Here is a 16652-nt window from a genome sequence, read left to right as displayed (position 1 = left end):
AGCCCCTTGACTGGGACACAGGAGGTCTGAGGGTCCGAGTTCTGTTTCTGCATCTCCACTTCCTGCTCTGTGATCTTCAGTATCTTGCTTCACTTCTCTCTGTTCCTTTCCCATCCTTAGCCCTTTTAATGCAGCAAGGTGGAATAAACTCCCACAAAATAGAGTTGAATTTTAGTCCATAATAAATAAATAAGTAAATCCCAAAACGTGAAACATCATGAACCAATTTAATTGTCTACTTTGGCCATTAAAATAATGTGGTTTTTTAATATTTTTTTTTTAGTAAGTGTTTCCAATAATATAAATTGTATCAGAACCTAGTTCAGCTAAGTTTTGAAAAAGTTGGCAAGGATGGAGAATCCACAGCCTCTCTGCTCACCTGTTCCAGTGCTGCACCACACTTAAGGTGGAAAATATTTTACTGATGTTAAATCAGAAATTCCTTTGTTGCAGCTTTAACCTGTTGCCTCTGTTCCTTTTGCTGTGCACCTCTGAGAAGAGTCTGGCACCCTCTTCTCTACAATTCTGCTGTAGAGAATTGAATAAAATAGCAAAAAGAAATATTATAATTCATACAAAGCCTGAGTTTTCTTTCAAATCAAGGTATTTTAATAATTACAGTTACTTATCTTCCTTTTGGGGAACTGCATTAAAAATACAAAACATTATTAAAATCAATTTTTCAACTAGAGAATTTATATTCTGTGTCCCTGAAGGGGGACTCTTTGCTTGTGCTCGTATAGCATCTGCTTCTTCTTGTGCACTGCCTGCTTAGACTGAGCCACTTTTGATTTCTCTGCCTTGGGTTTGTCAGCCTCGGGTTTCACTGCTCTGCCCTTAGATGGGATCTTTGCCTTTTTTGGTTTGTCAGCTTTCATATTCTCTAGTCTCTTGATTGCTTTCTTGGCCATTGTGGTTGCCGGTTTCTTGGCTTTGCTCAGTATTTTCTTCAGAGCCAGAGCTATTCTGTGCTTCTTTGCAGTGCCTGCTAAGGGTCTGGTGCTTCTTGGTCTTTGCTGCTTTCTTGACTTCTTCTTGACTTTTTGCTGAGCTTTAGGGAGCGAGAAGCACCAAGTTCTCCTGTGCTGTCCTTGTCCAAGCTCCTCAGCCCCAGCCTGGTGCAGCTGTTTTTCTGATTTTCTTCTGCACTACTTCGACCAGTTCCCTTTTGGAGTGGTGAGATAAAGCTAATTTGTGCTTCTTGGAGACAGGGCAATATAGAGTCAATCTGTGCTTCTCGGAGACAGGCATAACCCTCATAATCATCTACCACCACCCCCTGGAGACTGTAGGTTTGCAGGATTTGGATCCTACTGCCACTTTATCTGGCTTCTTTACAGATGCCTTACAAGCTGGAGCACACATGCAGCAGCAGCAGTTGTTTCAGACATGAAAACCAACTCACACAATGTCTTGACCAAGGTCTTGGTTTCATGCTGATGCACATATCAGCATGCTGTCTCTTGTAATGGGTGCCTTGTACCTACAAAATGTTTCCATGTTCAGAGCGTTCCTATGGGACTTATTGCTCGGACTGTTCCCCTGTAGCACTGAAGTCAGACTATCAAAAAACACACCCGCTAGAAAATGCTTTACAGCTCACTATGACTCTTGTCTGGTACCCAAATGGCACAGAGCAGCTGCAGCAAGCAGTGTTTGCTATTATTGTGGATTAACTCAATTACAAATTAATCATGCTTTCTTCCACAGCCTAGTCCTAGCCTTGGGTTTTATCCTTGCTGTAGAAGAAGGGTTCAGAAGAGTTTCTTTTCATTGCATAACACACCTGAAAGAAAAAAAATGATGAGTAGTGAGTGTAGTGATCACAGAGGATGTATTAATACATTTTTGACACAACGGAATACTAAAGACCATTGGGGGCTTACACTATGCAAATGAGAAGTTTGGGCTTCAATTTAGCAATGAAGTTATTAGCTCTGTTTATACCAGTTTCACCACTGGAACTTAGTCCAAGAACTTCATGAAGGATGTGCTGAGACCGAGGAAAAAGTAAAAATTCCTGTTGTTACTGGATCAGGCTTGGTCTAATGTTTAAAATAACCAGAAAACAGCTAAAATTGTAGATTTTTACCTAATAGTGAGAATCCCATTAGTGGAAAGGAATAGTGTGTTTAGACTGGGGGATTGGACTAGATGACCTTTCAAGGTCCCTTCCAGCCCCTAACATTCTGTGATTCTGTGATTTTCTGCCTGGTGCAGGGTGAATTTAGTTGTTCCTGAGGCTCTCTACACCATGGTCACAAGTACTTTTCTCGTCAGCTCTTCTTAAGCCCAGCACAATCATTACACCGTTTCTCTTAGCCCTGTTGTCCATCAGCTGGTGTCTTTGTAGCTTCCTTTTGGTTTAGTTTAGGAAAGACGTCTGCACTCTTCACAGTCTCTGCATGCTCATTTGCCATTTCTGTTCTCTGAGAGTTCCTAGCAGCACTGCTTCAGGGCAGGCTTTTACCTCTCCAGTCTGTGAGCTTCTTTTAGTCTTGTCAACTGTTTCCCAAAATGGGATCGTACCAACCTAGCCCCTTTAAAGTAAATGTGCCTGTGCCCTACCCCTACCTGTATCCGTACAGAAAAGATAGAAGAGATGAGTGAACGTAGTGGCCCATTCCTGAGCACAGACTGGACAAATGGAAATTAACTAGTCATGTATGCGAATGCAAGGGCTCTATGTTTCAGTGAGACAGAGTTGCTTTGAGGCCATGCCTGAGCAGGCAGCAGAAACAATGCTACAAGCCTGTGTGTGTAAATCCATTGGGCACCAGTGAATTAAACTTTCTGATTATAATAACTCATAATCAGTAATTTCCCAGGGTCTTTGCTTTCCCTTCAGATTCTTCCTCTTCTTTCTCTCCTCTGCTTTCTAGGAGCTTCTTCCAGCCTTTTTATTCAATCAGAATCCATGATTTTGGCTGGAACCCGAAAGGGTATTTTTAAGCTCTACGAAATTAGCTGAGAAGTTCTCACACTCTTGGATACCTTCCCCTACCTTGGCAGCTAGCTCAAATGTTTCACAACTCTGACCTCACTGCTTTACAGCAGGAACTTGGGAGCCTCCCATGTAGTCATGGCTGAAGAAATACTGATAATAGCAGTCTCTCATTCCCGTCCCATGGCCCAGAGCACTGGGCCCCCTGGAAGAGGACCAGGGTATCAGGGGCAGACCCTAACTCTATTCTCTGACATTCCATACTGGCATTAAGGAGTAGAGTTTAGTGGTGACACCCCACAAATTTTCTGGATGTGTCCAATGATAAGAACATACGAGCAGATCTGAGCTCTAGGGGGAGTAAGAAAAGAACTAGCAAGGCTATCTTGAATCTTCTGAGAATACTCACTTTGTTCTTAAGAAAACTTTGTAAGATGCAAGAATACAGTTCATCAGGACCTCCAGCCAAGGAAAGTTTATAAAACTCCAGGGAAATCTCAACATACGACTGCAAGCCAAGGAACATGCAACATACTGCGCTTTAGTGAGCTCCCAAGCACTTCTACCACAGCCTCTCCCAGCAAAAGACTTCCTCAAAGAGAAAAGGGAAATTATTATCAGGATTACCCAGGTCCCAGGTGCAAGCTCTTTTTGCAGTGAGTAGCATGAACTGCAAAAACTGCACAAACAGGAGCTAATAAGAGATAACTTTGGTCTGCAAAACCATAACCACAGCGAGGAGGTGACTCTCATTGTGAAAAACTGCGGTGCAAAACAGAGTTTCTCCCCGTGACTAGCAGATGATTGCAGAGATACAGAGCCAGTAACTTCCACTAATGAGGGGGAAGATGTGGTTGGGAGCAGGGTCTGGGTGCCCATGCCAGGGGACTGAGCTGTAGAAGGATGGAATAACATTGGAATGCCACACGCAGCACCCTATGCAAAAAGAAAATGCTCTCCAGGTCTGTGCAGCACAAAGCCAAAAGCCAAGTCAGATAGGCAGGGCATGCCAGCGGCTGGAGCTGCATGCACTGCTGTGGGAAGCAGCAATGTGCAAGTAGCTCTGGTGGTACCTCCCCACCCAAGGCTCTCAGCATGGGGAGGGTGCATTCTGCTTTGATTGCAGACTCCGTGTTTTTCTTACTGTAAATGAGATAAGCTGCCAACCTTGTCACAGCCTTGAGCTAGTGAAGTCACATGAGGACATTTAGTGCATGTGCTTGGACTCTAATCGTATTTGTTACCTACATTTATGGTGGGGAAGCCATTCACTAGTTTCCAAACTCCTTAAACCAACCCAGACCCTTTCCTCCTTCAAGTGGTGGTCCCAGCAGGGGTCAGGCACTGGTTGCAACAGATGGAGCCGTTGCTGCCAAGTGATGTGGTGGGGGAATTAACACTGGTCAGAAAAAATATGTGGGGTCACAAAAGCAGGATTAGGGTTCATTAGGTCCTACAAGGAACCCAGGCTGGGCTAGTAGAGAGCTACAGGGCAGGAATGAGAGGCACATACAGGACTGCGGTTGAAAGATGTGTACTCAATTCAGTAGTTTCACCCTAATTTGCCTCATCCCCCAACACCAAAACAAACTTGACAGTGGAACAGAAATAAACTGTGAGTCAAGCCTCCAGGTAAAGGTTTTGCAGTATGAGCCTGGAAAGCCAAATTACTAGTAAAATGCATAATAAAGTGTGATTTTAGTGCACACACACAGCAACCAGATGCCCTCAGTTCTGCATCAGCGGCATCATCTAGAATCCTGCAGCGTGCAGTAGTGCACAAGGTGGGGATGAAGGTTTCATAAAACCACCCTCCCAGTGGTATTCCCACACACCCTTCATTCTTGCCTTCTCTCCCACCCATTTCCTTCTCATCACCTTGGATCCCTGCTCTCGTCTAACATAGCTGCCCCCTCAGAGGCACTAATCCATAGTGCTTTAGATTTGCACTTGCAGCTTCCCAGCACGCACGTACAGACACACACACCTCTTGGCCATGTCCACCCCAAGTGGACTTGGACACACATCCTCAGAGCTTTCGTATATCTCTGTGGTGCTGTATATTCCACACCACAAAAGGCAGCGCTTTGCCTCGCCACTGTTGAAACCTTCTCCCCAGGCACAGCACCAGATGCATTGCAAGAAGAGTTGGCAGGTCTAGGAACAAGGATTTTTGCCCCATGGAGCAAGCTGCCTCCGCATCTCGTGCTGTTTTGTTTTTCACCTAGGATGGGAGCAATGGGAGTTTTTTGCCTGGCAGAACTGCCTGAAGAAGTGGACGACCTCTGTATTGGGTCTGTCTTTTACAACTGGGTGATGAGTCAGTGGAATGAACACAGAATGCAATGTAATGCACTTACAGTATCAGTGTCTTTAGTTGCCAATGTCTGACTACAAGGAACTACTCTTGCCCTGCTCGAGGTGTCTGTGCAAGTTTGAGTCCACGGTGCACCAGCACTTGTTGAGCAGAGAAAGTTTTTCTGGTTGAGGTTTTCGCTTGAGGCGAGGGGAAGCAGGTGGCTGCATTTCTTGTGCTCGGTATAAGATCTAACCAACTGGTGATGTTGGCGGTCGTTTCAAAATGTGATTTCTGAGCAAGGGGTGAATGGAAAAAATAAATATGTATTTATATCGATACACAACAGCACACAACTTCCTGTTGACTAAACAAGCAACTCCTCTTCTGCTTTTGGGCTAGGTAATTGCTTTTAATTATTCACCACATTTTTGCTCTCTGATTTCTTAGCTCTTTGCTTTCTGATTTCTTAGCTTTTTGCTTTCTGAAACTTTAGTAACAGTGATGGTGATATTCCTCCTCTGCCCCTACAGTGCTCTTCAGTCTGCTAACCATTTCTACATTGTTCTCCTTTTAAGACAAAGAATAAACCCCTGAGTACAAGAAAGTTAAAGGGATGCTGGGGCATCCTTCTCGAATCCTGATAAGCTGGAGTAGTGTCTTTTTCTAAATAATACTCCAAACACACCAATACAGAGACCTTTCCTAGCCTTCCCCATTGGCCTTATTTAACTGACCTGAGCTTTAATCAGAAACACGGACGGAGTCATATTCTGCAAACTGTTTCTCTGTCCCAAACCGAGTTCCTTCTCCAAATAACTTTGCTTTGAACAGCAAGGAAGGAAATCCAGAGTGGCCAGAGGTGGCCAGAATCTCTTTTCATGCGTATAAACTTCCATTCCAAATAGTCCCACCATATGTTAAATTTGTCAATTTACAGCCAGTGACTAGCACCTAGATCAGGGATCAGCAATGTTTCGCTAAATTTTTTTTTTTTTTTTACCAGATCAGAAGATCGGAGGTGACCTCTGCTAGTGAGAAAGAAAAGCTGCAGCTCCTGCCACTCCATAGGAGCTGAGGGTCCCTCTCAAGATATCACCCTAGACTTGCTACGAGACCCTGAAAATACATCCACCTGCTGGCTTTGACACCAACATGTTTCTGCTCTGGGAATTAGAGGTAGAAGCAGGGAATTGCTACTACTGCCTTTGGACATTCACACTGCCAGTGAGAGGGAGGCTGCTGTTCAAAAATAAGGGTGTTAGTCTGCATCATTGTTTTGACTTGCTAGCCCTTGCCAAAGAGCGACATAAAAATAACTCATCTATTCGTTCATACATTTTTTCTTTCTTATCTCTGGGCAGAGCATCAATATTTAAGGAAGAGCGCTGATGTTTTAAACCTTGAAGAATTAATTCCACTTACAGACAGAACCTGAGAAAGGATCTATTTAAACATTTCATGACAATTGGCATGTTAAACCTTTGAGAAAATCATTACCCACAAATGGGTTTATGGGGACAAGCAGGCTGGGCATGAAGACATTTTTCAGCTCCTTTAAATGAGAAAAAAAAATGGTAAAATTTTCTATAAATGTTTGGTTGTGAAAATTAGGAACTAGAACAAAATAAAGCCGAAGCTACCTTAACTTATCTGATGAAACATAAGCAGTTGTGATCTTAAGGAGTGCATTTCATGGGGTGTGTTGTTTTCTTACCTCCTTCTTTTTTTTTTTTTTTTTAGATGTCCTGTGTAACAAACATCCCCTTTGCATTATTGAAAGGAAAAGAATAATATGAAAACATGACAAAATGACTCTGGGACTGACCTGGGAGATTTTTCACAAGGTACTGCTAGGGTAAAGGCTGAAAGGGGGCAACTGTTTTATTAGCTGGAGTGTCTCCTTTGAGTCTGTTACGTAGGATGGGGATTTGCAAGGGATGCAGGCTGTTCTGGCTTTGGTAAAGCCTTAGGAGCCAGATCCTCAAAGAGGATAATTGCCACTACTCTTGAGACCGATGCAGCTGCCAAAATGTGTCTGTTGAGCATGTGCCCTACTCCTGTGGAGTCAGGAAGACACCTCCCCAAGGAGTAGGACAGTCCAGCCCTGTACCTCCCAAGAGTTTTCCTTTTCCTGAAGTAAGCATTGCTGGCCGCACTGAAAGACAAAGTACTCTCAAAGTGCTGGGACATAGAGTAGTCTGCTCTGGTCTGGCAACTCGTCTCTCCTTTTCACGTTTTTGCATATACTGGTTTCACACAGTCCTAGCGTGCTGAAAGCCAGTAAAATTAATAAGTAAATCAAGCAAAGAAAAAACGAAGAACTACCCTAGCATGAGGTAAACAAAAGGGCTGTAGCACTCTCAGCCATGCCCTACATGGGGAAGAAATTGAGTGCAATAGCCCCACCACCACCACCACCACCTCCTCAGCGACCTTCCCTGGCTGAAGTTGCTCCCTGGCTGTCCTTCAGCCCTGCAGAAGGGATGGGCACCCTGGCAGCTGCTGGGGGGCGGCGGTGGAGCAGAACCTAGGAGGCAGAGAGCTCCGCTGGTGGAGCAAAGAGGGTATATGTCCTGAGGGCTTGACCGCACCTAGCCCTGAGCCTGCTGAGTGCAGGCACCTCTGCCACGAGATACCCAGCGCAGGGTTCTGGCATCTGACCCCACAGCCTGCTGCTTGCAGCAGCAGTTCCAGCTGTGATCAGTAGGATCGGGGCCTGAGTCATGCTCCACGGGTCTTTTGCATACAGCTTTGTGACTTGGGGGTTATGCCTGCTCCTTTCGTGCTGACACAGCCCAGCACCTGTGGCATTCAAGCATTACACTAGGGCCACACGCTCCGTTTCTGCTCACTACACCCATGCCTGTCCCACGAGCTAGGTCCCCCTCACCCTCAGCTTTGGTGCCGCCACGTGCTGCCAAGCAGCTGCTAGGACTTGCCAGAGGGAATGGAGGAGATGGCAGGGAGCGCACCAACAGTTTCGTGTTCCCTGAGCTCCTTCCCCCTGGACACGCAGCAGGCAGCACGCAGGGTGGCCGTGGCACTGGTGTAGACCAGCGTCATCATCTTCACGGCACAGCTGCATGAGCAAAGGCCCAGAGGGATAGTGTGGTTTTTGCCCACATTCACGTTAGTGGTACACAGCTCCCAGGCCCCCCTCTAACCACTAGACAATGCTTCCTGCCTTGTTATGTTATTGATATTAATTCAGCATAATTTTGCAGGCTGGGAGGACCCAATGGCAAGTGCAATGAGGGGAGGTGGCCAATGAGTGCAGAGCATCTTTCAGAACTGGTGCCCCTTCACACTTTAACCCTTTGCTCTTTGGCTCCTGCAGTTCCAGAGACCTTTCTAACTCCTCCCCTCACCACACCCCACCGAAATCTGGCAGGGGGTAGATAGTGGTGAATGAGGAGGGGTCATACAGGGCAGTCCACATTTCTGTGCACCGAGTCAGAGGACTGTGCAGACGGAGCCTGTGAGACAACCCCATCACCTGAGAGAGAACCTGACAGTCATGGACAGGTAAAATGAGTGCCTTCCGTTTCTTGCTGACAGAAGAAATCAGGGTCTTTCTCTTAGAATTAACCTGCTGTCCATTTGGTGCTTACTGTCCCTTTCCCTTTCTCTGTCTGACTCAGCGATCTAACTTCCCATCCTGTCCTTGCATCTCTCTGTCCCCACCACTCTTTCTCTCTATGACTGTCTACCACCCTCTATTATTTTCCCTTTCTGTCATTTCTCTTTCTCGTGACTATTGTCTGTTCCTTTTCATTCTCTTTTCTAGAAACAAACAAAAAAAAACAAACAACAAAAAAGAAAGATGAACATTCAGATGCTATCTGCATAAGCATCTCGATCTCTGCCTACTCTTCTCTCTTTACACCTGTTCTCTATCTTACATCAGATTTCTGCCTTATTATGTTTCTGCTGCTATCACCCTTGTGCTCCTAGGCACAGACTGTTCCAGCATTGGATTCCTCTACTTGCACTTCAATTATGCTGCAAGCTAATTACCACTAAAATCACTCTCCACTGTTGCATATCATTCACACTCTCAGGGGCCTTCACTCTGATTTCAGGACTGGATTCATGAATCTTTATTTGAAAGGAAGGTCTCTGCTCAGTCAAATTCTTCAGTGCCTGAGTATAATCACAGCTCCTGTGTCTTTGCTGCTTTCCTTTGAACTATGCAACAGCTATAGAAATTTCACATGTAACCAGCCCTTTGTGCCTAGCTGCAGATCTGCTCAGTTGCTCCCTGTAACACTTGTTCATTCATACTTCTCCTACCAGTCGTGTTCTGAAATCCTTCATGGTGAAAATCCCTGGGGATGGTCAGTTCCAGAGAGAAGGGAAAACAGGAACTGATGTTAATGAACATTTTTAGTTGCACATATGGCTTCTGTGACTCAAAATTTTCTTGCACTGTCTTTACTTTGTCCTGACACTGAAAAATAACCCACGTGATCATTACTATATTTTCCTTTTTTTGGTGGTCATTTCGCATTCTTCATTGTTCTTTGCAACCACATTCGAAACCACTGAATTGAGAAAAATTGAAAGATGTGAGGAAAAGGACAATGGGAAGGAAAATCAGAAATATTTTGAAAGCAAATACTTTTGTGCAAAATTAAAAAAAGAAAAAAGATAAAATGGAAAGCCTGTTTTCCCTAAACTTTTGGTTGTGTTGAAAAGCATTTTTCCATGCAGATTTTGATGAAATATCACCATAATTTTAATTGTTTTTCACTTGGCTTGTGTGGTTCTTCTACAAGTGATTGCATTTTTCACCATTCCTCTGCTCTATTTTCTGCTGTTGTGCCATACGTACCCCAGCTAAGAGCTTTGCAACCCTCTGGCCTATCATACACGTGTGATTGTCTGGGCTATCCTATCTGAACCACCTGAGGATCTGTCACAAAAGAAGGGATGTCTGATCTCCAACACTTCTACAGGGAGGGAGAGTCTCCCCCACATCTGTCTGATAACACCCATCTAAAAGGGAGAAGCCTGAGACAAACCACTGGGCAATAGTTTTGTGAGTGGATGAATGGGATGTGTGGTGGTGGTGGGTGTGCTTGTGTTAGAAAATATACACATATGTTCATAACTGCACACAGACAGGGAAGCAAGATGAATATGAGGTGGTAGGAAATGAGGCTGCGCTAAGTGTGAGAGATACCAGTGTGAAAAAAATAAAAAAAAGTATGATGGAGAACATACAGTGCAAGAGAGAAAAATGGGCAGGGGAAACACACACGCAGTGTGAACTGTCAGAGAAAGGTGTGATGAAGTTCAGCAGGATCAGTATGTACTCTACTCCTGACAACTTGCAAGCCCAGCAGAGCAAGCCTGGGGCAGTGCTTACAGGGCAGACCTCCAAGAACTGCCTGGGGCTATTGATTTGCTGAATAACCTGCTCAGTAGGGATGCTTTGCACTTTGAGTGTGCACAGGACTCTGCAGGGCCTTGTGTTCTGTATGGACTTTCTTCCAGCAGGAGACGTGCCACAGCTCACAAATGACCTACTCCTCTAGGAACTTGTGCGTATAAAGAATGGCATAAATAAATGTGTGTGTTTGTGCTCTTGTCTATGTGAGCAAGACAGGTAACTTTGCACTGCAAGCTGAGGGCCACATGGCAGGAAAGAGGATGTGTGCAAGTGAGTGGCTTGCCTATCTGCAGGACAATCAGGCAGCAAGAATGCTTTGAGGGAAGAAAGTGACTCTCTGGCAATGCAGTGTCTCAGCTGGGAGTGTTAGAGGTGCACTGGGGAGGGCTAAATGACAGCAAAACACGTGCACAAAGTAACAAAATGTAAAAGGGTGGCTGTGACTGTGAACTGGCACCTACGGTGCAATGACCATGTGTGAGGGTGCACAATGGAGACAAACCTCTGGAGGAGCAGAGAGGATGGCGCCTTTATCTGGAAGTTAACCACTCTGTTGTGCTCAGGTTTTGTGGTGACAATGGGAAATAAATGAAGGATGTTTGTATAAGAATTTTTCCTTGCTGAGACTCTCAGATATAAACCAGGAAATTCCTAGCAAACCTAAATTCCCCTTTTCCACGCCTCACTGGAGACCTCCAGAAAACTCAGCTCTGTATCACTTACACTGCCCCTATCTCCCTGCTGAACACCACCCTACCAGAGGGAAAAGATGACAAAGGATGTGATTATTTTTAACCCGTTCACTTCTGTTTTACATTGCTGTGGGGGAGGTGAATATCTTACCTCAGTGAACACAGCTGTTCTCATCTGCCTATGTACCTTCACTTGGCAGTAAGGCTTTTTGTCAATGTTCATGACTATTTTACCCTCCCCATGCTCCTGTTACCTTTACCCAACAGGAGCTCTAGCATGGGAACCATCCTTTGCCAATCTCTGTGCTTGCCTAACATGGGAATGGTACTTGCCTCTGGAGGTGTGTCAGCATACCTACCCTACTGTTTATTTCTGTCAGCTAGGATATGTCACCCTATCTTAGTTTCTAATCTCTAGCCCTGAACACTTTCAGACATGTTCTTCCTTTGGGCAATGCTGGGAAGAAACTCTGCCCAGTATTCTCTAAAGAGGCTTCAATTTGATCCTTCCTTTGACCCAATGGTTTTCAGGGTTTCAACAGCAGAAAGAATATATCTTGATGACTGAATTCCAGACCCTCCCATCTTCCGAGATCAACTCTTCTCAGGCACTTTCATCCTTTGTTCTCATTGGTGTCCATCTTTTGGATATTTGCAGATACTTTCACACTGCACTTAGCCATGGTTGCTGTTTGACTAATCATTACTAATTCACTTACTGTTTCCACTCGCTAGGTCACCTGCTTCATCCCCACAGTCACGTCTGCACCCTTTCCCTAACATATTGCATGCAAATTACTGGTGTTTTTCTCTCACCGAAGGGCCTGGACTTCATGGGGATATTTTTGTTGCTGAGCGCCTGACATAGACATGGCCAATTGCTGGCTGCAACGTGGGGCTAATGTAAATCGTCTCTTGTCTTCTCCTACAGTCTTCTGATGAAGAGGAAACTTTTCCTCTACAACTTCAAGAACCTGCGCTGGGCCAAGGGCCGTCGTGAAACCTACCTCTGTTATGTCGTGAAGCGCCGTGACAGTGCCACATCATGCTCCCTGGACTTTGGGTACCTGCGTAACAAGGTACAGGGAACACCTTGGCATCCTACTCTTATATCCATGCTGAGGTACATGCAGCTCATTTGCCTAGGGCAACAGGGAAAGAAGGGCTGCAAGAGGCAGCACCTGATCTGACACGTGTCCACAAGAATAGGCACTGCACCGGTACATAACATTTGGGGGATGCAGCCTCCAGGTAAATCTGTAACTCGTACTAGCTCAGACTGTACTGCTAGCAAGACATCTGTAGTCCCTGCTGCTTTATCAGTACCTCAGTTTTCCTTCCTAGCTCCCACAGGAGCCTCTTGTAGCGAGTCCCTGCATTTTTCTAGCCAGCCTTCCACTCCGGTACCACTGTGCCCTCTTCCTCTGCGCGCTGACCATAAGGCCCGTCCCCCACCTTGTCCATCCTCCCCTCACATCCCACTCAGCTCACACCTTCTTCCTTGCCCCTCTTGCAGCCTTCTTCACCCCTGCCTCACGCTTTGCCCCTCTCCCTCTTTCCCTAAGATGGGCTGCCACGTGGAGGTTCTCTTCCTACGCTACATCTCAGCCTGGGACCTGGACCCAGGCCGCTGCTACCGCATCACCTGGTTCACCTCCTGGAGCCCCTGTTATGACTGCGCCCGACACGTGGCTGACTTCCTGCGCGCCTACCCCAACCTGACCCTGCGCATCTTCACTGCCCGCCTCTACTTCTGTGAGGACCGCAAGGCAGAGCCCGAGGGGCTACGGCGCCTGCATCGGGCTGGGGCCCAAATCGCCATCATGACCTTCAAAGGTAAGGTGGGCAGGGTGAAAGAAGACGACTGAAAGCTATGGAGGATTAGGGAGAAGGGAAGATGATCACAGGATATGATGATTTACTGAACCTAGGAAAGGTCAGTGTCTTCTCTGGGGCAGTCTTGAGCACTCTAACTCCCCTGTGCCTTGTACAGATTACTTCTACTGCTGGAACACATTTGTGGAGAACAGGGAAAAGACCTTCAAAGCCTGGGAAGGACTGCATGAAAACTCTGTCCATCTGTCCAGGAAACTCCGACGGATCCTCCTGGTGAGGACCAATTCTTCTCCTTCCAGTGTCTCTTCCCCTCAGTTTCTTCCTCTCTTCCTTGCTATGGTCCTGCTCTGCTCTTGCTGTCCAGCTGTGCCATTTGTCATTTCGTTCTTTCCAGTGTCTTCACTTTTCATGTCCCTCATACCTCCTTCTCCCATCTTCCTTCATATCCCCTCTCATCCCTTCTTCCCTTCTTCCACCTCTCACCCCATCTCATGCCATTCTTTTCTCCTTCCCCATTTTTATGGTCTTCTGCTCACTTAATAACTGATCTATCACTTATATTTTGTTCTACAGCCACTGTATGAAGTAGATGATTTACGAGATGCCTTTAAAACTCTGGGACTTTGAAGCGAAAGTCATCAGCAATCAGAAGACTACAACAAACACTCGATCTTTGATTTTTCAACTCTTCCTTCACAACATGTCTTTCTCTTCTTCCCTCTTTCCGTCTCTCTTCCTTCCAGCCCTGTGTCCAGAGATAAGACTATCCTTACTTTTTCATTTCAAAGGAAAATTAGGCTGATCTTCTGAAGACACATTCCCTGAGATTCACACCTCATCCATTGCTAACTGGGAATATCCAGGACTGCAGTGACATTGCCAGGGAGTTATTTGCCCTTCCTTGGTCCCTTTAGAGCTAATTCAGGTGGCCCACTATATTGAGTTTTGGGTTTGGCTGCAAAGCTCTTTGTGTGGCTGTGTTCACTGGCATCACACTGATCTGCAAAAGTCACCAGGGCTTTGGGGAGCATGTCTTTTACTCTTAGAGGTGCACTACACTGAGCTGCTCTGTATATGTCCTCCCTTGTGAAGTGGTTTATTTATCCTTCTGGATGTGGAGAGGAATGTGAAAACCATCAGCATTTAAGTGGTATAGCCTACACCCGAACAGCCAAATTGGCCAGTTATTGGAAAGCTCCACTGAGGGTATTGAACCAAGTCCTGGACAGCTCAGGCAGCTGAGCTTGAAAACCTTGCTTGAAGCCAGCAGATCTTATGAGTAGATTGTGTGCAGACCTGGGCCTTGTAATGCCTCCTGTCCAGAAAGGAGGGAGCTTCAGTAACTGTGGATCCAGGTTTTGTGCCCTATGACACATTGAAACTAGACAATACAAACTTAAAATGAAAGCAAAAGATTTGCTAGCCAAAATTTTCAAGTGTGAGCTACAATTCTGGATGCCCAGCAAGATATATCCCATGCAGAAATCATAAGTCCACTCAATGCCTGTTAACTACATTGGGAGCCATGACAGCTCTGTGCCAGGACTGACCAGTGTGTGGACCTCTCACGCAGCCAGGAAAGGAGCCTCCAAGGCACTTCACCACAGCAGTGTTTTTCCATCATATATCTACCAGAAAGCAAACTTCATTTCCACGTTGCATAGTCCCTCAGACTTAATTTCTCATTCTTGTAGGATGAGACTGTGGCATTTTGGATGGTGTACTGGTGTCTACATCAGGCACTATCTGTTTCTTGACATGCTGCAGGGAGGAGCACCACAGGTCTCGCTACTGGAATTCTTTCCATCCACTGAGCAGTTCTTCCTAGATCAGACCTGCACTATGCTCCCTCCCCAGCCAACTGTCCTCCGCTGGAGGCACCTTAACACTCCTACAGTCCTCTGTCTTTACTGGCCTTTTATTGCCCATAATACAGCTATATATGGCTAGTTGGTGATAGGACTGAGAGCTGACCAGAAAAAAAAAAAAAACAATGGTTATGAGCAAAGCTATACAGCCTGTAGAAACCTTTTTTAGGGGGCAAAATCAATCCATTCTCCTGTCTGACAATCACTGTGTTTCTGTAATGGGACCCCATTAGCACCTGGTGCTGGAGACATAATCCTTACTAAGCTGAAGATGTTGGTTCATAGTACACAGCAACTCATCTCCAACCTTCCCACTACCTAAATTGCAGATGGATCGTCCTCTGCAGTCCAACCTCTTCAAGCTTTATTAGGGCTAACAGTGTGGTCCCATGCTCTGGAGGTGCTCTGCCATTTCCTTCATTATGGCTGTGAGTTCTCTGTTCCGCCCTGTTCCTCTTCCTTGGTATGACTTCAGGTTCCCCTGTCACCCTTCCCAGTGCCTCCTCTGGTGACAGGCCAGCAGGAAGGCAGTGCACAGCTCTTCACCCACAGTGCCTCTTGCTCTGAGAGGCCAGAGCTCAGTGCAGCACAAACTTCGTAAAACTTCAGGCTCCTGAGGCACTCTCAGCTTGAGGAATTTGGACCAGGAATAGCAGTGAGAGCTCTTTGCAAAGCATTAATTTGCAAACATCGTGTTGTATATTTGTCTGATATGGTGCATATTATTTATATAAGTAAAGGTTTTACAAAAGAGCATTTGTTTTTGTCATTATTTTGGTACCACATGGGTGTGGCAAGTAGAAATCAACACAAAGAATTCACAAGTAATTTATCCCTCATGATTTCTGCAGAGAGAAACTGGCACTATCCTATTAGACTGTTTATCCTTTTCACTTGTAATTTTGAAGCTGTTGACAGTGTCAACCAGCAATCAAGGTCACAAAGAGTTCAGGCAATAGGTGCTTTGGAAATACTACCAAATATCAGTGATGTAAATGCTAAGGTTATTCAAGATACTTCATCCATTGATCCTCCACATCCTTGACTCCTAGTTGACCAAACTGGACACAGAAGTACTGAATCAACATACATTACAAACCAAGAGGAGGAGCAGAAGTGGGAAAAGGATTTCTGTGTTCCAGCTTCTGTTATTGGCCCATACAATACCGTTGTCCTTTTGAATGAAATTGTTGCAGAGGTACTAGAAAAAGTAGCATTTTCTAAAGGAGCAACTGAGACGCTGTTTTTGTTTAAATTCTGTCAAAAAAAAATGACGGAAAATATATTCTATAATTTTTGACATTGAAGTAAGGAAATTAGTGACATTACACAACAAGAGGATAAATGCAATGAGTAAATGCAAAGAAACATGTACTGCATCCCAAACTGATTCTTCTGAACCTAAGGCAGATTAAATAAGGAATAGACAGTTTAGCTAATCCATGTAGTTTATTTATAGGAACTTAGCTCTCCTGCAATACATATATACATATATTGAACTGCATTTTTTCTGTTTTTATATACTAATTCATATTACTTGCTAAAAAAATATTCCTTGAACTAGCATTATAAGTTAATTCAACCTCAAATGAATTAGGTGTGTCTGCCAAGAATAACT

The 16652-nt window shown here is 45.2% G+C and overlaps 1 protein-coding gene across 1 annotated transcript; it reads left to right on the top strand.

The window, feature by feature from the left end:
* The first annotated feature begins 8436 nt into the window (after positions 1–8436).
* AICDA (activation induced cytidine deaminase) lies at positions 8437–16467 on the top strand. The gene is made up of 5 exons (XM_083823644.1): positions 8437–8768; positions 12262–12409; positions 12896–13166; positions 13324–13439; positions 13740–16467. The coding sequence occupies exons 1-5, from the start codon at positions 8761–8763 to the stop codon at positions 13791–13793; spliced, it is 597 nt and encodes a 198-aa protein (XP_083679770.1). The 5' UTR covers positions 8437–8760; the 3' UTR covers positions 13794–16467.
* The last annotated feature ends 185 nt before the right edge of the window (positions 16468–16652 follow it).

The sequence above is a fragment of the Anser anser genome (genome assembly GCF_964211835.1).
Source record: "Anser anser genome assembly, chromosome: 1".
NCBI classification, from domain to species: Eukaryota; Metazoa; Chordata; class Aves; order Anseriformes; family Anatidae; genus Anser; species Anser anser.
Note: the sequence above shows the minus strand (reverse complement) of the source record. Positions and strands in the feature narration are given on the sequence as shown.